The sequence below is a fragment of the Gymnoscopelus braueri genome (genome assembly GCF_963280865.1).
Source record: "Gymnoscopelus braueri genome assembly, chromosome: 6".
NCBI classification, from domain to species: domain Eukaryota; kingdom Metazoa; phylum Chordata; class Actinopteri; order Myctophiformes; family Myctophidae; genus Gymnoscopelus; species Gymnoscopelus braueri.
The window spans coordinates 28,364,888-28,390,915 of record NC_137607.1 but is presented as its reverse complement, the minus strand read 5'-3'; the positions used below and the strand labels follow the sequence as shown (position 1 = coordinate 28,390,915).

Below are 26,028 nucleotides of genomic sequence, written 5' to 3'. Positions count from 1 at the left end.
TTGACATTGAACATACATGATGTTTGTTTGCCAGAAGTGTGCCATCAAATAATTGCTCTCTCTCTCTCTCTCTCGCTGATGAACTCCAGTATAGTGTTAGAATTGTGATATTCCATCAAACAGAAAAGTGTCTCATGTTTCCTTTACAGGAAGTCAAGTGGAAACACTGACCAGTAAAACATATAGCAGGTTCAGATATAGCAGGCATATCTTTTTTCAACTGTTCAGCGCTTTGTCCCATTTCACAAACCTAGGATAATGGGATCTTAAAGTTCAGTCATGGGCTAAATATATTCAAAAGACAGATTCTCATTAACTTCTAAAGCAGGTTCCTTTTTTGATTTTACTTTAGTACACCAACTGAGGAAAATCCTCTGAGGGCTAATCCACCACACACACCCATCCTCCAGTCCATACACTACAGTATAATAATAATGTACGGTACTGCCATAATCCTCTATAGATTTGAGCCTACTTCCACTCTGCCCTAATTAGCTTGATCCTCAGAGGGACCCTACAATTGGAAACAACGAACATACATCTCTGTAATGAGTGAATGATAAAACTCAATTCCAGAAGGTATACGCAGAGGATTAACTCATACAACTCAACATGACATTGTAGCTCTCTGGATGGTAATCATGAAACGTATGGATGCTACATATCTGATATATTGCCTGTGGATCATAACAATTGGCTTCCATGCCTTTCTTCTGAAGAAACTACTAGTCTTCTATTGACTGAGTTACAAATGCGCCCAGTAGTTAACACTCATTAAATAATGTTTTATCACAGCGTAGACTAGGAAAGAAGCAAGGAGGCAAGCAAGAAGGACAAATACATAAGGAAAGATGAATGGAAAGAGCTAAAGCAAGGCGTAGACAAAAAGGGGGTAACCTTGGCCTACATGGATAAATGATGGAACAAGACAGGATGCACTTCAGAATATTCAAATAATAGTCATGCGGCCGTTATTAACAGTAGACAAGACAGGACTCTGCTGAGTCTGTTTTAATGTTTTGATGTGGAAACAATGTGCTAATACATGCAGTGCTGAACTAAGCAACCCTTGAGGAAACCAAGCGAATTCCTCCACACGACTGCAATAAATGACAGCCAGCCTGCTGCAATCCTCATTGTCTTGTTTAAACTTTATTATGTGCAGCAGATTGGGCTGTTTATACTGTTTCCATTCACCATGCCAGTGAGGCATTTTGGCTGGTGAAAAAAACACATAACCACAACAACGCTATCGGAGAGCAAATCCTCTCAGGTTATAAAGCACAACAAGGGTGGTCCTTGGAAAGCAGAAAAGACAATAAAGCTGTGATTGCTCCCTCATTAACAAGTAACTAGGAAATAATGGTGCGGAAAATATATGATGCTTGGTTTTCGAAGGAATTAGGTTAAGTTACCATTAAAAGTTCATTGTGCTCAATATTACGGATTACCTACAGTTTTAATCTGTTTGTTTGATTAATTGAATACTTCATAAGTCAGAAATGTAAACATGTACAGGCAGAGGTACAGAGGTGTCAGACATTAAGGCTAAAAGGATAACACAAAAAGTCCTGGGAACTTGTTTTCATTGTGGTCCTATGTAACTATAACTGTTCATGTTGCTTTCAAACTATAGACAAGATTAATGGTGTTGTCACATACAATACAGCAGCATTAGTATAGGCTGTGAAATTCTCACACTTCAAGCGTCACAACAATGTGCATACAATTAAAATACGAATAACATCATACAAGTAAAAAAAACAAGTGTAATAAAAGGAATAATAAACAAAATAGTTTAAAGCATGCACAACTTGAAATTAAGTGCACAATCTATCACAGTTTACATACTCATGAAATTCACAGGTTACGACAATACTGCGCAATTGTGCAATACTGTATGTTACACCCAAAAGAGGGGAGATTTTAGGTGGAGGAGTTCACACAAATGTCTGCCAATGTTGCCAAGGACAAAGTGCAACCTTCAAAAGCTCACAGCCACTCATTCACACATGCATGCACAGACAAGCACACCTTCTTAGGAGATAACAGTGACATCGATCAATTCCCATAATTGTAGTTGCAAACCTTGTAAAAGTTGCGACACAGAGGGCTCTGAAACTAAACTTCTGAGTGATTGACTGATTCAGCCTTCACTCCCTGAAAACAAATGTGTTGCCAGGTTAGTTAGGCAAACACTACACAATTCTTGCAGTAGTTATAACATGAAAGCATTTGTCACACGCACACCACGCACCATAAGGAGTGGCAACAACGATATGATGAATTTCCAAAGTGTAACCATTACACATATGACTGAATAAGAGGAAGAGTTCCCATCTAGTTCTCCTCTGCACTCCACACTCCTTGCAGTGTCTTACAAATACACACACACACACACACACACACACACACACACACCTTTGCCTGGCTGTCTGACATTTCTCAATGTCATGAAGTTCACTCCCTCCCCTTAGCACACACTGTACCTCAACCACACCAATCTGCCAAAAAAATCAAATAAAGAATACTTAAAATGTTTCTCTCAGGTGGACGTTAGGGAGATACATTTTTCAAAAGTGCCCTGTTAACCTGCTTAGGAATTCAGAGAGACTGAGGGGAATGCTTAACAGCCTGAGGCAACAATCTGAATGTATCAGATTATATTATGTCTCATAACAACGCTAATGTCCCAAGTGCAAGGGTGGGGCAGCATTTTAACACGACACAATCAATTGGACCAAGCGTCCAGAGAAATCGAGCAGCATTACTTCATGAGAGACGTTTAGGTTCCATCGATGACACCATCCTTGGAAACAGTACATGATGTTATGGAAGAATGAACCAGGATCATTCAAGTGTCAAGCCAAGCGGCGAACCTCATGCTCTTTCAGAACAACACATCATCACATTAATCTTCTTGATTCTTAATCAGCAGCAATTAAAGTCCATATGCTAGAATCAAAAAAACATAAAAAAGCTTTTCAATAGCAGCTACGTAGGTTGGCACGTTGACAGCTTGCAAAGCATATCCCATAATGAGCTATGATGTTCATTCGACATTATGTCTGGACAATGTGAAGAACAGTACATGTTGCATATATATTATTACAGTATGCTGCACGAAACGAGCATGCAGCCAGACTTCAGAGCCATAAATATGAAACCACATTGTTGATACTGGACACAAGTGGATTGCTGAAACACACGCACATAAGCGCAAAAACACACGCACCCCCCGGCCCCCCTCACTCACAGCCAGGATCCCCACTCACTGGTCCTTGAGGGGGTTTAGCTGACTCGTCTCCAGCTAAATGATTGATAGTTATGAACCGAATTGATCCTTACGAGGTCTGTAACCCTCCAAGTTACATAACTCTGTACGCTGCATATGAGTGATACGAGTACACATATACAGGCGACTATGTATATCTGGAATGTTTAGTATTATTATCAGAAAATGTACTTAAGATGCAGCTTTATTTACCGTGTCTTTCTCCTCGCTGCTGCTTCCCTGCTGCTCCATGTTGCACAGTTTTCTTTTATTCTTATTTTCGGTCCTCTTCAGCATGTCCATTCCACTTCTTTCCCGCGGAGTCCGTCCAAACCAAGGCGACCAACCGACAACTTTATAAAACCCGCGGGCTCACTGTAACGAGCTTCTTTAAACTTGCCAGGTTTGATTACGAACGTAGAGTTTCGTGGCACCTCAATGCCGACATGTCGTGCAATCCACAGCTGTAGAGTTGAGAGAGAAATGGATAAGTTGTAACCAGCTCTCCATTCCCCCCCCAACACCAGTCAGTCAGTCAGTCAGTCAGTCCACAGAGACACCTGGCTAGCTTTTAGCTTCTTAGCTGACTTTCTAACGTCCACATCTGTTCTGACAAGCTGTCAACCGCACAGCCTCTCTGTCCAGGGTGTCCTCCTAGAAAACTAACCCTCACATGGAGGGACAAACCGACTACTACTGCAATAGTCTTCTTGTCCTCGTTGTTGTTGTTGTTGTTGTTGCAGGTCTAAAGTGACCCTCCACATGGAGCTTCTCCTGGCTGCATGCTCTCTCTCACACCGTGTCGCTGCTCCAGTGGCAACAACAGTAAACTTCTTGTTGTGAAGCTCGTTGAGACGCAGAAGCCGCGCCGCTTCTCTCTGCTAGCTGGTTAGCTTCCTGTTAGCCTGTCGGGCTAACCTAAACGTCTACCTGTCTATAAAAGACAAACAAAGATGCCATCACCACCCATGACAGGTGTTTGTTTTGATCTCTTCTTTGGCGACGGTACGTGGTTGTTGTCCCCTGGTTGTTCAGAGCTGCGGGTTCAGTGTGTTATTGTCTTTTATCTAAACTAGTGTCTATAATGTATGATGATGGTCTTCCATCCTCCTCTTCGGCGCGAGACACACAACTCAGCAGTGAGCTGAGGTCTACCGGGTCTAACAGCAGCACACGCACACATCCAGCGCGCTGGATGAATGCGGTAATTTCTTTTGCCTTGGATATTTTTTTAAAGGATCCCTGGCTATTAAGCCTTTTATGCCTTAATTAATTATATTACATTATAATTGCCGTCTATAACTAAAATGACTAAAAACTCCTTAAATATTTTATTTATTTTAGAAACTGTTCATTTGTCACTCAACAGGGACAACTCCCGTTGCAGGTTGATGATGTCATTTGTCCATGTGTGGTCCAGCCCTATGGAATGTATGGAATGCATGTGCTAATAAAAAAATATTTAAAATATTATTTTGATGGTCATATTAATACTTAGGAAGTATTCATTTAGTTTTTATTAGCACATGCATTCCATACATTCCATAGGGCTGGACCACACATGGACATATGACATCATCAACTTGCGACGGGAGCGGTCCCTATCGAGTGAGAGACAAACTATTTCTAAAATAAATAAAATATTTAAGGTGTTTTAAATTTTACATTTTTGTTATTTAGGGCAATTATGATGTATTAAAGGGATACTAGGCAGGATCAGAGATCTGTGTGAGTAAACACCCCCCCCCCTCCCAATCTGACAGGTATCAGAGTGATTGCTGTCTTTGATTAGAGAGAACACTAACGAGTTTGACACTTTTATGGCACAATCAATCAACTCAGTGCACAACGGCTTTGAAGTTCAAAGGGATCAATTAAGAGCTCAGTCCCTGCAAGGGATGAATGTCAATTTAAGCAGTGGAACGTCAACATAAACAGTGGAACAAAGCCAAAATACAGCCAGAGGGATGTCTTTCTGCAGGAAAACACATCAGCAAAATTATATTGGCTGATAGAGGGAAAAAATGCAAACTAAATATATATATTTCTTTTCAAATATAGGCTCAAAGTTACAGAGTTTGCCTTTAAGGCATATAAGGCTTATTAGCCATTTTTTGCAGTGTCTGTTCAACTCGTTCAAGGCTTAATATTGAAGATAATAATCAATATTTGTGGATTAATTACTAACCCAAGCCCTGCATTCAAAATGTTACTTGGTATAAAGCACGAAAGTAAAGTTTTGCCATCAGAATGGCCCATTTCATAGTTATATTGTATTTGGACTAATAATCGTCTTTGGGTACTTAGAAAAGCGCTATATCAATTTGAGATATTATTATTATAATTAGTAATGCATTAACGTGTTCATCAATTTAATGTTGCAGCTGCTGGGGCTTTTAAATACTTTTATGTGGTGCTGTCTAGCTTAACCGCCCTAAGGCATCATCATTTATCAATAATCAATGAATGTTTTTTATTAATAATCTAAATGCAAAGTTACTTGTAACTAAATGTGTGAAATAATTATGGTGGAGAAAAACTACGATATTTGACTCTAAGGTGTAGTAGTGGGGTTGGTAGAAGTATCAAATATAAAAAATAGAAATACTCAAGTAAAGTAAAATAACCTAAAATTTGTAGCATACTTAAGTAGGCCTACTGTAGCCTACTTGAGCAGCCTAAAATGTACTTATAAGTTACTTTCAACCACTGATAATCATATTATCAGCTAGAGCTCGTGTTCATATCTGAGGTCAAAACTTTAATGCACTTATTAAAGTTTTGTTATAGCTTGTGCTAAAATAGAACCCTCAGTCAACCCTGACCTCTCAGATACAGTTTAGGCAAAAATATACCCTATGCCCGACGTGCAGCGGCGTTGCTTCCTGCATCAGTCCGCCTCATGTTTCATAGTTCAAATTGCCTGTCCGCCCTCACTTCTTGACATCATGTTGCTTTCCTTATAAACTGCCACGTACAATACACAATATTTCGTTTAAATCCTATAATTTAGTTTTCGTGTATGTTTTATGCTGAGGGTTGGGGGTTGTAAAATCATGAACTAACAATTCCAGTTTGGTGGTGTCTGCTGCCACCTTCTGTTGGTAAATGAATCATGCAGTAAAAACTTAAAGGGATATTTCACTTTCAAAAAAAAAATTGATAATTTTATCGTCTACTCACTGTGTTTTTTCTATTACTTTTTTCTTTTATTTTTAATATATTTTTTTGGAAAATGAAAAAAATTTAATACAATAAAAAAAAAATAATAATAAATGAAAAAAGTAATTTAAAAAACACGGCCCCCTCGCGTATTAGGAGGGCAGGGTGAGTCAGCAGAACCAAGGACGGGTGTTTTTGATGAATCTAACAGGTTAAAAATGGAGTTTGAAGTTATAATGGGTTTGTATAGGAAGGGGGCGTGTCTGATAAAATGATTATCAAATATCTAAATACTAAATCAAGCAACTTAAAAACGGTCTGGGGGGCTCACAAAAGCCTGAGTAGACGATAAAATGACCCAAAGTTTTTTTTAAAGTGAAATATCCCTTTAATTTCTTGAATCAAATGGATAGGGTAATTGTCTGTGTTATTGCAACACACTGAATGTATTTAAAGACAGAGAACCAGGAGTACAACAAACATGTTATTTTATACACTTTTATTGAAAAGGATTTCTGCCCCAAAACATTTTAATAAAATGAACATGCATACAATTACACCAGGCTAGACCTCGTTCACAGCAACAAACACTGTACTGATGTACAATCCCTTTACTACAGTATGTACATACATGTGATATAGATCCTATAAAACACACAATTAAACTGGGAAATTATGCAAAAATGTAATCAGTTTTGCACCTTGCAAGTTTGTGACTTTGGTTGGCTTTATTGCTTGTTTTTAGCACTTACGTTTTCCTGCACTACCAAGTGTAACTAAAGCTCAGCTTCATATTAAATAAAAGTGCTCGATAAACTATTACTGATCGTTTGTCAGATATGGGCCAGGGTATAGCTTCAATTTGATTGTCAATACAGCAGCACATTTAAAAGAGAAGAGAACAGAGTGTTTAAATGCAACTAAAGAACTAAAAACAGGTGACATGGCACTTAAACTTATCGAGGTCTAATACATCAAAAAGCAACCATGAAGGTTATTGCACATTGACCCAAACATTGTATGATTAAAGTAATGGTTGGACCATGGATCCACAGTTCATGCACTAAGGGCAATGTACTGTACAGAGAACAAAATGTCAAAAAGAGAAAACAGCATTACAGTATAAGCCAGTGTAAATGACTTGTTTCCAAACAGCTTATCTTGCCAATGATTGTCACAATTTCTTAAAATAAGGTTAGGAGAAAAATATAGTCAGATAGAGAGATAAATTAGACATAGATGTTCACCAAACTCATCATCTGCAGATCTAGTAATCGAAAAAAGACAGTTGTCCAACTAGGGTTGTTCCAAAATACTTACATACAAGATTTACAAATTTGATAAGGATAAAAAGGAAAACAAAATACAAATACAAAATAAAAATAATAATATTAATAATGTGTGGTCTATTTGCCAGAGACAATCTTTGTTACAAAAATGAAATAAAATGTTAAAACACTCTTGGACCATGTACCACACGAATGTAGTCCTTTTGTGCCCAGGCTGACAAACGCTGGATAGCTGTTTGACTATTATACTGAATTATTCTATTATTCTTACTTATTAACATTGGCCTGCTAAGATGGCAAACATGGCAGCTTACTGAGAAGGCTTCACCATGTCTATGGCTGCAGGTATTGACATTTCAGCAGTAAGTCTGGGTTGGACCCATGTTTCTTTTATATATGGTGTTATCATCTCCTTAACGGACAGTAATATGCATGTGTGCATTAATTAACTAGATATTTTGGGGTGAATTTGAAGGTATAACAGAAATCTTCCTGCCAACTACCCACCTCCTCATATTGGAACAAAATACTTACTGGTAATACTGTGGTTTTCACCTTGTGACATCATCAGTAGTTGACCATTTCTTATGGAAGAGGTGGGGTCAGGACAAGACAAAAGGGTTATGTAACATCTAAGAATACAATATGGCTTCTTTTCCACAAGCTGTTCAAAAAACATGCAACTATTTTACAAACTAACAAAAACTAGCCTCCACAGAAGCTAACAGGAAGCACTTAGTTCGGTTTGGCTTTTTCAAAGCCCCCTTCTTCTCGCTGGCTGGCATTTGATTTTATTCCTGAATACCTGCTGAGGTCCAAAGCGTGGTCTCAAATAAATGTGGGGGAAACACTTAAACTGAGGCCCTTAAAGCCCTTTGAAGCACCTACATAAACAATACAGAACACCTGACATGTACAGTAAGATCATTCACATTCATAAACCATCATAACTGTCAAAACATTGCTCAGTGCCTCACAATCACTCAAGCAGTAACACTCAAACAGGTGGTGTTTCACCAACCGATCGGAGAGCCAGCCAGAGTTTCCGTGTTTTCCCTTTTGGACAGGAAGTCACTCATGACCCAGAAGGAAGTTGGGGCTGGTGTATTACAGGAAGGCCGCTTGCGAGGGCCGTTGGTGGGGTGGGGCTCCCAGGCCTCTGGTGGGCCCCGGGACAGGAGGGGCCTTGGGTGACGGTGGGGCCTGATGCAGGGGCCTCATGACACCCCAACCAGAAGAGAGGCTGAGCTCACAGAACCCTCCAGCATCTTCACCTGGACAGACAGCAGAGCAGAAGAGAGTCATTTTGAGAAGTACCGTTTTTATTGGCACTTAGGCTTTAGGAAGGATTTAGAGGCGACGGATGAGAAAGAGAGACATCGAGAGACTTTGTGTGTTCCAGAAAGATGTGATTTCTTTCCAGAAATAGAATAAGCTAATTACCCAAGTGACCTTGACCTTGGCAAAGGCTCCTTGAATCTCCATTCCAGAGCAGTGAGTGAGTCAGTGACATGCAGTACATTACATGGTATTCACCCTAATCTCTCTGAGGATGAGGACCCAGTTAAAACCATCATAAACAAGTATAAAACCTTATCTGACATTGAGAGGTAATTGCAACAATGTCCGAACTAGAAAGAAAAAAACAATCATCTAGTGCCAGTCTGGTGCACCGTAGTCTTCAAATAACTGTATTGACATTGTCAACCAGTCAGTGTCCTAACTGACATTTTTAAACCTCTCAATGGAAGAGTAGGGAGAGCACCTCTAACCACTGCAGATGTTTTAGTTCCACTGTATTAACATACTCTACCATACAGAATGATTGGTTAAAAGTCCCAGATTGTAGTTGTGAGTTATAAAGCACTTGTATGGGTTAATAACCTCTACAGTACATTGCTCGTTCCATCCTCAGCTTTCAACACAGCAAAAGCACACTCACTGCAAACCATGGAGGAAAAGCCTACTGACCAGGGCCCGTAATTATCAAACATCTCAGAATCACTCCTAGGCTAAGAGGTTGACTAGGACTAAAAATAAATCATAGTAGGACATAATAGATAGTTATGAGACAAATAGGAGTGGGAGTTTTCTTTTGAGGATAAATGACAAAAAGGAAATGGAAATGATCAGGACAGGGTTTTTCTTTTCTGGTGGAGAAAAAGCTGATTACATGCTTTTCTACTATTATGCCTAAAAGTAGGGCCACGTGTGCCCTCTTTCAGGCACTTACTGTAGGACATAGTTACTAGTCTGAGTGGCTTGATACAGGCCCAGAATGAAACCTGGAAAAAAACACAATTTTCACTGCCAAGTGGAAATACTGATCCAGAACCGTAGGCACACCACACCAAGGGGGCCGTACCTTTACTGGTACAGGAGGGACGTGAGGAAGAGGAGGAAGGGGAGGGAAGGGAGAAAGAGGCATGGTGGAGTGATGATATCCTAAGCTCATTGTCCTAGAGAGACTCAGCAGGGGACAGAGAGCAAAAGAAATAGAGAGAGAGAGAGAGAGAGAGAGAGAGAGAGAGAGAGAGAGAGAGAGAGAGAGAGAGAGAGAGAGAGAGAGAGAGAGAGAGAGAGAGAGAGAGAGAGAGAGAGAGAGAGAGAGAGAGAGAGAGATGAGCAGAAGGGAGAGGAGGAGATGAGGGAGAGTGAGTGAGAGAAACAGGGTAAGGAGAGGAAATAATGAGGGCAGGTGGTGATAATGAGGTAAAGAAGAGGGAGCGAGAGAGGAGAAGGAAAGAAAGTACAAGTTGTTTTAAAAAAATTAGGGGAAATTAAGTGTTGTCACTGACTGTGACATATTTGTGGTGATTAACCTCTGCCTTATCTACAGTAAAATCCGGAGAGTTCATTTAACTGAGAGTGTATAAAAAGGCCTGTAAGAGTTAAATGATCAGTTCTGGATTTTAATGTGTACTGTAGACTGAACCAGACAAAATCAATAGGATATATCCACACATCATCCCGGCCATTCTTTCTTTGTTACCAGTATAGTGAGAGAATATTCTAGCGTATTCATAGTCCATTTGACAAACTCTAGGTCACATCATTCATTATCAGTGGTCTGGTAAACAACTTGGCAGAAGGATCTCACCTCCAAGTTTGTCTTGGCTTTCTTCAACACGTCCCGTGTTCTCGACACTGTAAACAAACAAACACACAAACGACATGCAAAGCGAATGTGAATCATCCTTAAGACATAACTTAATCATTTCAAAAACAGAGAGAGAGAGGCCAATCTACTGACATCACTGCTTCTAATTATACTTCATGACGGAGCCATTTTACCTCAATAGCACAGCACAATACGTACATTGTGATTTATTTAAATTAATGTGTTAATTTAAAGCTACAATCTGTATGTTTTTTTTTTGTCAATAGAAAAATTCCATTGACATTGAACATTGATCTGTGGGTGGCGCATTGGAGTAACTATCCGGTGGAATATTTGATTTTCTGGCCAAAAAGTGTATTTTACACGGAAGGCGGGGGCTGAGTGTCTTTCCACCAAGGAGAGTAGGCTTTCAAAACATTCAAACCGTCTTTGGTTTGGTGAGTAGCAAAGGTGTATTCTTTATTTTTACTAAAGTGGAGAGACTGCGCTACCGGCAAACAAATGCCCGAAGAGTCACATACTGTAGCGTTAAGGGGAACTTAGTTACGTTTTATGTATACAGGGAATCTCCCCACTTGTCAGGCAGTAGGTCAGGTGTCCTACCTGACACCAGGGTCTACATTTCTCAATGGAAGAGTAGGGAGAGACCACCTCCAACCACTGCAGATGTGCTAGTTACTATATTGTATTAACACACTCTACCATACAGATTAGCTAAAATAAAGTTTTATGAAAACAGTCAAATTCAATAAACATACTTTCTGTCTTAAAAAGAGTTCAGGATTGCAGCTTTAAATCTTGAGAGTTCAAGTGACACAGAGTTTTGCAGTAATATTCGTATCTTGTCTCTAGATAACTCAACTCCTCATTAGTCTCATCATAGAACAAATGCATTAGCCACGGATGTCAGAGAGAGTTAGACTGACTGCAGAACAAGGAGACAGATTAGAGAGATTAACGGAACAGAGAATAGTAAAGGGAATAGAAGAGAGACTGATCAAGAGATAACAATTTAGAGCAGTGGTTCTCAACGTGGGTCCTTTTAGTCGGTTCCAGGGGGTCCCCAGCTAAATGATTGATAGTTAAGGACCAAATGGACCTTTATGGGTCTGTAACTACAGTGTAGTTGTCCAGTGTACATGATTTAAAAAACGCACAGTACATCATTATAAGACCTTCAACTTCTTGTTTATCCCCAAAATGACTATGGCTATCACAGGCTTTGTAGCAATTTGTAGCATTTGTAGAAATATTGGGCCTTAAATGTCTTTTCTTTTTGGGCGGTGAAACCTCCCCTATATGTGAGGTTTGGACATCGACATTCGCTGCACTGTGATTGGCCACCATTGTACCCCCCCCCCCCACCTATTGTACCCCCCCAACCCTGCGCTGTGATTGGCCACCATTGTACCCCCCTAACCCTGCACCGTGATTGGCCACCATTGTACACTATGGTGGCCAATTCAGGACTATTCAGGACTGTGATTGGCTAGTGAACACATGACACATGTGCATAGCCCTATAAATAGGACTATGCACTTAAAAAAAACACATTTATGTTTTTTTTAAAGTTAGGGGTGTACAATGGTTGGTCCACGATATTACTTTTCTTTAAGTGAACTTCCATCACTGTGATGACCACTGTGACCACACCGCCCACTTCACACTGGGTGTGATTTTTATTTATTTATTATATGTAGGCTATTTGGCCCCTCATTTGTAAATCAGGGGCCCACTGTTCCGGTTACCAATTGTTCCATATGCAGATGCTTTCTGTTACCCAGGTGAACATAAATCTACAGTAATAATAATAATAATAATAAACTTTATTTGTATAGCACCTTTCATGACATGAAATGCAGCTCAAAGTGCTTTACAGAGCAGATAGAAAGCAAACTCACGTTGGTTGACAATAAAGTGCTCCATGCTCTCATTGGTGCGGCTGTAGGTCTTCAGCCTCTCCATGGCGTCCCTTAGAGCCTCCTCCTGCTGTGACAGCCTCTGCCGGAGAGAACTGATCTCTTCCTTTAGATACTGCTCCTGATCACATACAAGTACGGACACACACACGCATGAGTTCTGGAGCATGCTTTTACACTTCTGCAGTCTTGCTGATTTCAGATCAATCATTACATTAGCTCATCCTACAGTACTGTCGATAAATGCTCTGGCTCATAAGTACTGAACATGCAGGTCATTCTTTGTACTTGCCGGCGGTTCCTTTATAAATGTCAGAGCTGACTTAATCAATGTGTTTAAGAAGATATTCTGTTGGAAACTGTAACACAGAGAACTATGCTGTCAGTAGTAGTGACCTGCTTGGTGTTGAAAGTTGATTCCTCAGAGCTTGGCAGGGCTGCTCTCCAGAACATTGTAAGCAGAGAGCTGGCCTCCTCCAAGATCTGACGTAGTGTCTTAGTGTTAGCTAGCATCATCTTCACAGAGCCGGTGTCAGCCGGTGGCTGAAAAGGAAGAAGGGAGAGACAGAAAGAACAAACATCGTTTAATAAGTCTGATTAGTCTATCTTAGATATTTTTCTATTGGCAGTCCTCTCTGAGGATTCATGATGTGAGTGATCATTTTAATCAATCAAGCCAAGGGCACTTAGAAGGTATTACGAGATAACATGTCTTGCTTTCTTGGCCACCTTAAAATGTCCATTTAATGTCTGACCATCGGTTATTTAACCTCTCACCTGCTGCAGGCTGGTTTGAGTCGGGGTGACCAGGGCACGGATGGAGGCCTCCATCTTGCGGACAAGAGCGCAGCCCTCTAGGATCTGCTGCTGCAGAGCCTTGAAGTCATCCACGTGGCCAACCGCATGGCGGCCGTGACGGTTGGCGAAGGAGCCATCCGGGGCCGGGCCGTGCAAAGATGAAGCTATTGGGTGAGGAGAGGAGGGAACCAGGAGATAAAGACAATCAGCCATGTCATTACAAATGTATCTAGAAAAATGCCAAAGGTGGCAGTTTGTGTTGCGGCGTGTCTGGCCAATAGAACTTTATGAAGCATTAGCTTTCAAATGGGCTACTGTGTTTTACTGCTTGGCCTGACATGCAACTATCTGAGCAGCAGAGTTGGTTAGGGAATGAGCTGTGTACAATGGATGAAAGCTTAACATTCTGGACAGAGTGTGTAGGCAAATATTACGGCCTAATGTCCTTGGTGGAGGTAATAATTCCTGTATAAATGATTAGTATTACTGGCATTACATTACTAACTACAAAAGTAATACTGTCCATAAAAATTGCAACAAAAAACGCTGTCCATATAAATAATGACATGGTAATATTCTTTCTTACAAATTATTACTACTGCCAAAAGAACTGAATGCAAAATAATACTGCTTGCATATGATGTGTGTGATAGTGGAAGCCGCACCAGGGACAGCAGCAGGAGAGTGTGCAGGAGAGAGTGGACACGTAGGACTGAAGAGTCCTGTGTCTCTCACAGGCGGAGAGGGAACGTTGTCTGTGGAGAACAACAATGTGACAATGGGAATCAGTCAGACACATCCGGCAAAAGAAGACATGAGTGAGTGCTTTGGTATGATATTGTGTTGAAATATGTACTGAGCTCATTCTCTTTTGAGAGACCAGTTCTTCTTATTACTTTTCTCCTCAAAACCTTGGCATGCTCTAGCTCTATCATACATTCACCTAGAAGCTTCATTCATTCAAACTTTAAAATGTTCTTTTTCTAGAATACCGAAACTATTTCAAACTTTTTGAAATCTTTTATACTTTATGAAATCTTTCACTTGTATGACATGTATGAAGCACCAACTTGGGAGAGTTCTGGAATGAGATGACTACTGTGTGGATTTGTGAGATTGCGCCCACTGTTTCTCCAGGAACAGTACCGGGCTAGTTTGTATTGTATTATGCTCTGAATTGCATTGCTTTCTTTTGCATTGCATCAACTCCATTGAGTTTGCCCTGTTACATAACATCACCGAAGTGACATATTGTCTTGGGAAACCAGCTCCATACACTGACAGCAACAGTGGATCTTAATCCATAAAGGACACTTTACCTCAACATCATTTGCCATGTAGTTAATGTATTTAACCACACGAGCCCTAGCGTCCCTATTCTGGGCCTGTCATAATAGGCAAACATTCTGCAAAAATAGGCAAACATTCTGCAAAAATAGGCAAACATTCTGCAGAAATAGTCGATCAATCACACTGACCGCCGAACAGCTTTCTCCTGGAATGAGGCTGGCTGTCCCCCTGTCCTGTAAGACGCTGCTCCAGCTGGAAGTGCAGCTCTCTAGAGTTAAGGGTCACAGTGCTGTCTCCTACACAAAAACACAAAGACAGATTGAATTGAAGATTAGGGCGATCACTTCAATTGATCAGCTGTGTTGGTAAAATATGGTGTGGTATATATTGGTTAAAAAAGGTTTTTTGTTCAAAAGTTAAAAGTAACAGGGCTCTCCTCGTCTCTCAGCTCTTTAGTAAACAGAAAATACATGTCCAGGGCGGGATGCCAATTACATCCAATCAGGAGATGGAATCTCACAAATCATCACTTCCAGTGTCACTTGTTAATCCTGTATCCTGTATGAATCCTCTCTCCTGATTGGACGAAATTGGTATCCCGATTTGAAAATGTATTACTGTTTACTAAAGAGCTGGACAGTGTGACACCTGTTAATAAACAAACAGTCTTTAGATAATTTTACCATCAGAATATAGAACTATAAAACACTCTTTTAAAAATGAACACCACATTTAAGTTGACTTCATTCTGTTGTACAAGACAACAAGTCTAAACTGCTATGTAACGGATTCAATAGAACGTTCTTTCAGGAAATCATTAAATAGATCCTTCTGTGTTTTTACAGATAAACACAGTCTTACCAGAGTGAGTGCTTTTGGGGACTCCGCCCACCCTGTACATCTGGAGCTCGCTCTGCAGAGACTGGATCAGACCTCGACTCTCTACCAACTGCTGCTGGAGAACGCTCACCTCATGCTGGAGCCTAATGACACGCACACACGCACACACACACACACACACACACACACACACACACACACACACACACACACACACACACACACACACACACACATGTGCGTGTAACATGCATAATTTAGTTGAGAAGAGTGTTGCTAGAGAATAGCACCAGACACACACACACACGCACACACACGCACGCACGCACACGAACACAGTTTCTCTCTTCCTACCTGTTGATGGTTTCGTGGCTCCTCTGTCGGTCCTGTTTGAGTTGTGTGATCTCCTGGCTCTGAGACTGAGACTCCATCTGCAGCCTCCTGCTTTGCTCCGCCCACCTGTCTGCCTCTAACTCCGCCTCCTTCAGTCTGGCCCGCCCCAAGAGGACTGCCTCCTGAAGGTGCTCCGCCTTACTACCGTCTGAATGAGAGAGGAAATGAGGTTTGAATATGACATAAAGCTGGACAATTAATAACTGCCAACTAAAACATGTAAAGTCTGTAGTTGTTGCATTTGTACCTGATTCACATACAATTAAATCATCTTTTCTTATTTTCTTCTGACCCAAACGGGTTCAGTTCTGTCCCACTGGTTTAGCAGAAATGTAATTCTACAATATTTGCATGGATACCACAGACAACAGCCTCCACTCTAGCCAGTTTGGAAATGCAGCACGAGAGCATTGTTCTGTGGGAAAATTAAACAGTACTTGGCCCAAATACCGTAATTTAATTAATTAGGGGTTAAAGCCTGAAGGGCTGAAACCCTATTGTTTTCGTGCAAATGTGTATCATTCCTCTGCCACGGTTTTGCAAATTCCCATGAGATGGCAAATGGTAGAGATGTGAAATTTGCCCGACACAGATTTGGCCTTAAAGGGGAAATGTGCATGTGTGTGTGTGTGTGTGTGTGTGTGTGTGTGTGTGTGTGTGTGTGTGTGTGTGTGTGTGTGTGTGTGTGTGCGTGTTTGTGTGTTTTTACATGGGCCCTTATTTTTGATCTTTTGGGCCACATACTGTACAAAGGGTGGGTGCGAAAATTGTTGGAATGTATTCATCCGTTCGCAAACGGTAAATTACAACTATTTTCCAAATACTGGCTGATATTCTTTTATTTGTCTGAAAACATTATTCCAGTTGTCTCTGGGTTTATTATCGCACTGACATCTCATAGGAGTTGAGTTGTTTTGCTGGAAGTGGGCAGGGGGAGGGAGAGGAATGTGCTACTTCGGAGACTACTACTTTGCTCAATAGTATTGTTTGCCACTACTTCCAGACTCATGGCAGAATATTCATTTGATTTCGAGCATATATATGAGGAAGTGAAACCTTTGGGAAACGAACGGATGGACCATTTCCACAATTTTCATACCCACTCTTCATATGTGGCACAAATGATAAAAAAAAATAACGCTGCAATTCCCCTTTAAATGGTGGTTTTAGAGGTGTATTATCTTAACTCTTTGACTGCCAGAGTATTTTCATAAAGTACTCCCCCAGTGCCAGCAATTTTCGTGTTTTTTTATTTTTATATTTTGAATTTTTCTCATGAAAATAATTTAAGGACACATAATTTAAAGACCCAGCACAAATCCGCCACTAGAGAGCAGCACATGACAGCTTGATCATGTCGTTGGGTCTCTCTCACCCTTCTTGATAGATTAGACAAGGAAAAACATGAAAACGGATGTGACGTCGTCCCAGATTGTTTTGATCGGCGAAAATTACGATGTGATACACGACGGCGATGACTGATCGTCACCCAGACCATAGATTATAGAAGAGAACCTGTCCGTTTGTCCGTTATACCGTGTGAAAACCCGTTTATTTACCTATTTTGGACGAAAATGACTGGGGAAAAAAATCAAAAACCGGAAACGGAATCCAGGCCATGAAACCGGATGCAGATGTCCGTGAAGTAAGTGGAACTCGAGAATAACATTGAATATTAAGCAGCATAGCGCAATCAGAGATTAAACAATGAACGCGCGTCAAGCGCGTCGAACGCGTCGACGGCCAACTGGACAAAGTAGCACTTGACGCGTTATCGCGTCGTCCGCAGTCAAAGAGTTAATAAAATCGGTTTGTTTTCTGTTCGTAATACAGGCATTGGAAACCTTCAAAGGTCTAGACCCGCAGCTTTCAATTATTTCCAACAGTCCATGCTGGCTTGAAACCCCGAATCGCTTTTTTAATTATATATGCATTATTAGAGATGTGTGCTCTATAGGTGCCAATGTGTACCTCTGTTGGCCTGCTTGAGCTGGTTCTGCAGGCTGAGGTTCTCCTCCTTCAGAAGTCTGATCTCACCGGACAGCTGTCCCACTGAGTCCAGACCCTGGATGTAGATGTTGGTAGGAGCACCTGTAGAGAGACAGATGTTTTTTATGTACTCTGTGAATAACAGACCATTTATGCAGCGCAGTCAGACTATCAGCTGGTCAGCTGGTCAGTTGGTTACCTTTGTCCCGGGCGGTGTCGGCTAGTCTCTCCTCCAACTGCCGTCTTAGGCGGTCGTTGGTCTGGATAGAATCTTCTAGCCTCTGTCTCAGGCTGCGGATCTCCCTGAGATGCTCCTTCATCAGGTCTGAACCTGCAGCAAACAACAACAACACACTGTAGGTAAACTTTATGGCATCTACAGTATATACGGTACATTCAATGATTTTCACAGTATTGTATATCCATCTCTTGACTTAGAAACAAAGTCCACTTGGGTATGGTAAAGGCCAGACACAGTACACACCTTTAATACAATTTTACAAAACATAAAAATATTCAGCATTAACATATGCATAAATACCAGCATATACTGTAGATCAGGGGTCTTCAACCTTTTCAGGCCAGGGACCCCCAAACTGATCGGGAGATGGAGCAGGGACCCCCTACCTCGTAGGGTAGGGGGGGCTACCACATATATTGTATATTCATGTATACAATTGTGTTTTATATTGCCTGCTCCTATACGCACCTGCCCCAGTAGGCGTGCAAAAAAAAAAAAATCTCTACAAAATATGTATAAACATACCATGTTATTGTGCATTGTGCCTCCATTTATCTGTTTGCTATGGATTCATGTTATGTTTAAAGACAATTTGACATTTTGGGGGGAATTCAAACAAATTTTTTTTTTTTCAAACAAAAATATTGTTTAATCAAACAACAATTTTGCGGACCCCCTGCAGTACCTCCGCGGACCCCCTAGGGGTCGCGGACCCCCTGTTGAAGACCTCTGCTGTAGATCATTATACCTACTCAAAATGTCAAAGACATTATATGCCATAATACATTTTAAAATTCTGTTTCGACAGAAGCTCAAAACTGCCTGTTTGTTCGTTCATTATATTCATATTACTCTGTAGATGTGTCAACATAAAAAATACAGCCTCATTGTATTCTGTCTGTATCTTTACCGGTGTGACAGGGACCTGACTGGTACCCCGATGACCCTGACGACAGGTCGGCTCCTGCTCTCATCGGTCGGACACCGTAGGACATATCCCACAATGCACTGTTCTCCATCAGACTAGCCCCAGCTTTCATGGCAGGGCTGGCGTTCAGGCCGGCATTGAGGCCAGTAGCGCTGGCAGTGCCACCGAGAGTAGAGGGCAGGAGTCCGTGGCAAGCCAGAGGCAGGAAGCCGGAGGGGTCTGATTGTTGGTGGACAGACATGGGGTAACCCTGGTAAGACCTGGACTGGGGAATGGAGAACCCTGCAGTGGAAGAAAGAAGAACCAATGCAAATGTAGTTTAATCAACTTTATGAGAAAGACTGTACTGTTTTCTGTCAGAAGGGCTGAAAAACATAGATGAATTAATTGTTAGTTAACGTTGCAATAAAACAGTAACGTGTGCGTCATTTATATTAGAGTGAAAGCCTGGCAAATCCAGAGAGAGAGAGGAAAAGAAGGAGAGAAAAAAGGGAGACGGGGAGGAAAAAGTGAGGTTATTAATTATTTCCAGGCAGAGAATAACCAAAGGCCGTTGACCTCGACAAGGGCATCTCAAATCTGCATTCAACAACAGAATTAGATATCACAGAAAAACTCCACTTCAAGCCAATTGCGTATGAGTAGAGCTATTGTGTAATGATCAGAAAAAAGTAGGCTACAATGAGTTCAACTTGAAGATAAGTGTGTGAAAGACAGCCAAAGACAGGCAAGCGATTACTGTAGGCAGATTTGGATTATGCAGCCAAAGGCGAGTTACGTATAACCTGTCAACTCTTGTTCAGTCAGTTACAAACTCATTCCTTCTCTTCTTTTCACTTTTTCACCCTCCATCTCTGTTAAAGGGGCTTGTAGGCCTGGCACCTCGGCTCCAAAGTAGCCTGACAGCGTGTCACGGGTTTGAATCCCGATCCCGACGGCCTTCGCTGCATGTCACTCCCCATCTCTCTCCCCATTTCCTGTCAGACTACTTTCCTATCAATAAAGGCATTAAAAAAAAAGCCCTAAAGTAAAATGCTTTTACATGGCCTGGTCATTATTACCCATAAAAACTAAAGGTCTGACAATGGACTAACCTTCTTATCACTTTGTCCTACTGTACTTTAGGGTGTGGGTCTGGACCCAGATAGGTGAAAGGTGTTAATGAGAACAGTTTTCATTAATCAAGAACAAAATTCAGAGGTTCGAAGATGATTAGATACCATTGTAGCTTCGACTACAAAAGATGCCAACTCGTGATCTGGAGAGTTATGGGTGTCATGGATCATGGGTCATGGGCAGCGCCCAGGAAACCCAAATCATTGAGTACCGGGTGAGAGGTGTGAATGAGCCATGGTCCCAGAGCTGTTATTAGAATAAGTCTGTTTGGTGTTGCACCAATAAGTTTGATGTAACACCAAATGTATTAGATTAGATTATTGTTAATTACGCTAATAGTCAAACCGTCAAACAAGAAAACGATTAGTTTCTAGTTTACACACTCACACACGCACGCACGCACGCACACGCACACGCACACGCACACGCACACACACACACGTACACACACGTACACACACGTGCGCACACACACACACACACACACACGCACGCACGCACGCACGCACGCACGCACGCACGCACGCACGCACGCACGCACGCACACACAAACACACGCACACACAAACACACAAACACACATGCAGAGTCATTACAACGCACTTTCACTGTCTCTCAGCTGTCGCTGTAACATCTGCAGCTCCTGTTGCACCTCGGCCAGAGAGAAACCCCCCCTCCCGTTGCCTTGGTACCGAGGTCGCAAGGTGGCAGAGAGGGGATCAAAGGGCAAGGGCGCCCTCTGAGTGGAGGGAGGGTTGGGGTGGTAAGGGGTGGAGGTGAATACAGGGCCTGGAGCTGAGGCTGGGAGAGCGGTGGACATAGGGACTGAAAACAGTCCTGCTATGGATGGAGAGAGAAGAGGGAGGAGAAGGGATGGAAGAGAAGAGAAGAGAAGAGAAGAGAAGAGAAGAAAAGAAAAGAAAAGAAAAGAAAAGAAAAGAAAAGAAAAGAAAAGAAAAGAAAAGAAAAGAAAAGAGGTGGAACAGCATAATAATGAGAGGAGTAACTCATAAAATAATGATAAAAGGTACATTTACAGCTAGGGAGTAAAAACAGAAATAGACAGGGCAAGAAGATTAAGCATTGGCATTTGACCGTGTAGCTAAATGTGAGTGACAGGTCCTAACTGACTGATTTAGAGTACAGCCAACTACAACTTCTACAAGCCAGCTTGTGATTTTGTCCCACAAGTCAATGACAAGGACAAGGACAAGGATGACGTTGCTTTTTTTAGCCTTTCTTCAACTTTTGTAAAAGTAGCTCAGCTCAGCAGTTTCACCACTTTCATACCTGTCTGACTCTGCGTGTCAGCTGCCTTGTGAGGAGCGCAATGCATGCTGGGACAGCTGACAGAGGACAGGGCTCTGTGGGATGAGGCGATGGATGGAGGGACAGAGGGATGATGAGGCATGGTACCGTTGTAGGAGTGACAATCTAAGGAGATAAAAGGAGTGACAGATGGCATGATGAGTCATGGAATGAGAGGGCTTTTCATGAGTGCCTGTTTTGAACTCATTACACAAAGATTATACAAATGGAATCAAATGGACCGTCACAAGTCCATTTGATTCCATTTGCATACTCTGGGAGTTATAGACCCATAAGGGTCCATTTGGTTCCTCACAAATAATCATTTAGCTGGCAACCCCCTTAAGGATTCCCCAAAATAATTTGGGGACCCCCCTGGGGATCCCGACCCACAGTTTGTGAACCAGTGCGCTACAGTATGTGTCCAGAGTGTTTACCTGTACTGGTCCTGCTGGGAGCCTGGGGTTCCTCCTGTCCAAACTCACTGGCAGCGTCCATATCGGAGCACAGCTCTGCATCCTCATTGGTGGAGCCCTGCTCGTCAGACACAAAGGAAATGCGGTCCGATTGGTCGGTGGTCTCGGAGAGGGCGTGGCTGCTGCAGGGCGTGTCCGAGCGCTGCGGCTGAAGATGATGCTGGTGGTTGGACTGATGCTGGGTGAGTTTGGCACGGAGAGACTCGATGACCTTGTCTTTCTGCTGTAGCTCCTTGCTTAGCCTGTGAACACATGACATGACATGACATTTAGTTTATTATTTTGCACGCAATGAGGAAGGTATACAGATAATAATAAATTGTGAATAGTTAGAAGAAAATAAGTATTAGAAATGTGCAGGAGAAGTATGACGTTTATTATACAAGTAATTATATTCGGACCTCCCTTATATTATAAAAAATATAATAATAATCACAGTAAGTCCTGTGAAAAATGTTAAACTAATAAGGATCTTTATTGAATGAATAAGACATTTAATATAGAACAAAAATAATAAAATAAATACAAATAGTTCAGTCATATAACTGAATAGATTGAGACCATTAATAGCTTGAGAACATTTGATTTATAAAATGTAAATACAAGTGTGAATATTATATTTGAGCTTGGCATTCAGGCTCTGCTATACATTACTCCCTGCTCAGCACACTAGAAGACAACCATTTAAGAGCAGGGAGATATGCATCTATAACAAACCCCCCAGGGGAAAACAGAACCCTTAGGGAAAGCAGAGCCTACTGGTGGTGCTGGGGTAGTGCTGGGAGCAAACAAAGCGCATACAACATCAGTGGCAACACTGACCATATAGTGCTGCACATGCGTGTAAACCTCTCGAGTGTACAGTATCTGCCTGAACTAGCTATTTTCTTCTCTATTTTCTCAATTTTTTCCCGCTACACAAAATGTCTTCGCTGAAAGTAGCCAAATAGCTGAAATTTTTGGCCAATGTTTGCAAGAATATGAACGCTAGGGTTCAAGGGATTAATTTATATTTTGCAATAAATAAATGCAAGATAAATAGTAATCCATATTTTGATAATTAACCAGTTAAATCTTATATAGACCCCTTAACAGACGACGTCACACTGATAAGAACCAGTATGCGCGCGCAGGCCGGCACCAAATGAAACCCATTCTGTCAGGTCTCACTAGGACGCCCCTCACTAGCCAACACACAAGAGGAGGTTGAATGAACTGAAACCAGCGAAACACGAAACAATATGTTGGGAATTGATTGCATGAAACAATCACCTGTGCGTCCAGTCTCAATGTTGGTAAACAAATAATTGGTCTATACAGTTGACCGGAGTCCCCCAGGGCTCTATACTAGGGATCTATGCCCGCGGCAGTACGTCTAGTTGATCCACAAGAGACCAGTCCATGCTGACATATGTTGTAGAAATAATGTTTGCGCAGAAGGTGATAATTAAGGACATATTCATGACACATTCATATTTCATACATGATCACACATTTATACACACACACACACACAAACACACAAGGGACAGTCATCCAACCTACATTATATAGCACACTATAGCCAGGCGTTGCATGTGGAGCGTCCCCCACAGCTGATGGAATTAACAGCAATGTGATGGTGCGTTTTGACACATGGACGGTCAGTTGAACGTCACTAATCAAAGCCAATGCCAGGCAGATGCTTATGGAGATGATTATAATGCCATAGACAGTCACACAAACTATCATTGTTATTATTTTATGTTTTACCCTAACCACAAAGCCTGAGTTATACTTAGTTGCGGGCGGTGTGACGCACCAAAAATAGCTGAGCTTATGAGACGTGTTGAGAGCTATAGATCTGCGTGTAGATCTGCTATCTTTGGCGTGCGACACCTGTGCACAACTAAGTATAAATCAGGAATACCTCTAACCCCAACTCCTAAGCCAAACCTCGAAAATGCCTATTCCTAACCCCAACATCTTTTCCTAATTGTAAACCTGAGTCTGAGAAACAACACATTTTCTGGTGTCTTAAATCCTATAATACTTTTGGGGACATTTGGGCCTCACAAGTAATACAAGGACACACGCACGCACGCACACACGCACGCACGCACGCACGCACGCACGCACGCACGCACGCACGCACGCACGCACACACTACATTGAAGCCATTATGTCCATGCACCAAAACTTTATTTTAAGCACATCCCATTACATAAATGTCAGAATCAGTGAATGCATTAACTTCTGTTTCACCTCCTCTCACTGCTTCCCAGAGGCAAACTAAGCTGATTGACCGAAACACGTTGCAAATTCACAGTGCAAATCTCAAATATTGCCACAGCCTATGACTCTACTATTATGCACTCATTCTTGTTCTGAATAATTCTGTTTTCAACTTTCTCACACCTGCTATTATCATCATTCATCTAATTTGCATCATCATCATCATCCCTGTCTGTCTTACTTGTCCAGTTGTGTGAGCAGTGCTCTCTTCTCCCTGTCAGAGTGTTTCTTCAGCAGGAACAGCTCTCTCTCCTGGGCCTTCCAGTCCCACAGAGAGAAGGAGAACAGAGAGTCTCTGTACAGCGGGCTGCTCTTAGAGAGCATGCCTTTCCACAGCGGAGCCATAGGCCCAACCCTCAACCCCCGGCTCACCTGGCCAGTCTGCCCGGCCAAAATGCCTCCTGCCTGGGCTACAGAAGCGACATCCCCGCCCCCTTCCCTCCTCTCCTCCCTCGCGGTCCCGTTCGTGCCCTTCTCGTCCGAGGACGCCGCGGGACGTCCGGCCCGGCTGTTGTCGTTGCCGTTGTCGGGAACCGCCTCCGTGGCGATTAGTCGATGGGTCTCCACGGTAAACGAATATCGTTCATCAGCGCTGCGGCTAAGGAGGTGAACGCGGTGGGCGAGTGACAGCGGGTGCAGTGACGAGGCAGAGCGTGATTGAGGGCTAAAAGGTTGGAGGGTTGGACTGAGGGATCATCAGTCATGTGAGCAAAGCAGACTAAATCCCGTGATTAGGTTCTAGAGATGGATGGGCTTCCCTGTGGAGCTGCAGTCTGGTGACTTCCCCCGCCCAGCTGCTACAGTAGCTACTCCACAGTAAATACACACTCACACAGGGGGATCGATCAGGCTGCAAGTGGCTACACGACACGTGGTGCACAACCCCCCACTTCAGATCAGCAGAGGTACTACAAGTGGGAGCGCAAACCCTTAAAAGAACCCTTAAAGGTAACACAGAGATGTGCCTGTGAATCGGCTAATAACAGAGTGTAGCATAAACACTTTAGATCCACACAGAAGGTCAGTCAGAGGGTGGTACAATAGAGCACCACAAACAGTTCAGCAGAGCTCAGGTCAGGCATAGATACACATGCAGTCCTGGTTCTTTAGTCCCACTAAATGTAGACTACAGCACTATCATTTTATCCCACTTGGATCGTATGACTATAGTAATAGCTGAGCCCCGACTGTTGTGGTCGTCTGTGAGACAGCGTGCTCTCACGCAGACACACACTATGACTCAATATGGCTTATATTCATTTGGCCGAGGAAAACAGTAGCCCAGTGTTCTTTGTCTCTCTTTCTCCTACTTATCTGTTCTGTTTCTCTCATCAACTCTTATTTATTTATTTATTTAATTGTATTTAATGTCATGGGTCCTCCTCCGTTGGGCTGTATACCAGTCCCAGCTCTGGATAGGTTCTGTTGTCCTCGGGGAAGGGCTTCTTCTGAACATTCCATAAATAAAACTTTGCCTCTTTCCTCTCCTCCGACCAGCAAATGCCGAAAGGACAGAGGTGGTGAAGAGAAGAAGAATCAGAGATGAGAAGAGTGTAAAACGGACGTCTAGCCCCGGGGGTTCCTGTGTTCACGCTGCGCTGACCCTCACA

The 26,028-nt window shown here is 42.2% G+C and overlaps 2 protein-coding genes across 16 annotated transcripts in view; both read right to left on the bottom strand.

Moving 5' to 3' along the window:
* mast2 (microtubule associated serine/threonine kinase 2) overlaps window positions 1–4,392 on the bottom strand; it is a 216,824-nt gene extending 212,432 nt beyond the window's left edge. For all 9 annotated transcript variants that reach the window (XM_080430974.1, XM_080430979.1, XM_080430981.1 and 6 more), the window contains exon 1: window positions 3,488–4,392. In XM_080430974.1, the coding sequence (XP_080287100.1) occupies window positions 3,488–3,577 (90 nt within the window). In that variant the 5' untranslated portion in view covers window positions 3,578–4,392. The remainder of the gene's footprint in view (window positions 1–3,487) is intronic.
* A 2,526-nt stretch (window positions 4,393–6,918) lies between these two features.
* Window positions 6,919–26,028, bottom strand: part of pde4dip (phosphodiesterase 4D interacting protein) — a 95,891-nt gene continuing 76,781 nt past the window's right edge. For 4 of the 7 annotated variants that reach the window (XM_080431816.1, XM_080431815.1, XM_080431812.1 and 1 more), the window contains 16 exons: window positions 22,106–22,386; window positions 21,651–21,794; window positions 20,964–21,200; window positions 19,227–19,526; window positions 18,275–18,406; window positions 18,058–18,177; window positions 16,048–16,234; window positions 15,715–15,836; window positions 15,042–15,149; window positions 14,229–14,318; window positions 13,543–13,727; window positions 13,162–13,308; window positions 12,748–12,886; window positions 10,826–10,872; window positions 10,091–10,184; window positions 6,919–8,999 (listed from right to left, as the gene is read on the bottom strand). In XM_080431816.1, the coding sequence (XP_080287942.1) occupies window positions 8,833–8,999; window positions 10,091–10,184; window positions 10,826–10,872; window positions 12,748–12,886; window positions 13,162–13,308; window positions 13,543–13,727; window positions 14,229–14,318; window positions 15,042–15,149; window positions 15,715–15,836; window positions 16,048–16,234; window positions 18,058–18,177; window positions 18,275–18,406; window positions 19,227–19,526; window positions 20,964–21,200; window positions 21,651–21,794; window positions 22,106–22,386 (2,500 nt within the window). In that variant the 3' untranslated portion in view covers window positions 6,919–8,832. The remainder of the gene's footprint in view (window positions 9,000–10,090; window positions 10,185–10,825; window positions 10,873–12,747; window positions 12,887–13,161; window positions 13,309–13,542; window positions 13,728–14,228; window positions 14,319–15,041; window positions 15,150–15,714; window positions 15,837–16,047; window positions 16,235–18,057; window positions 18,178–18,274; window positions 18,407–19,226; window positions 19,527–20,963; window positions 21,201–21,650; window positions 21,795–22,105; window positions 22,387–26,028) is intronic. The other 3 variants (XM_080431811.1, XM_080431813.1, XM_080431814.1) reach the window with 3 other exon arrangements.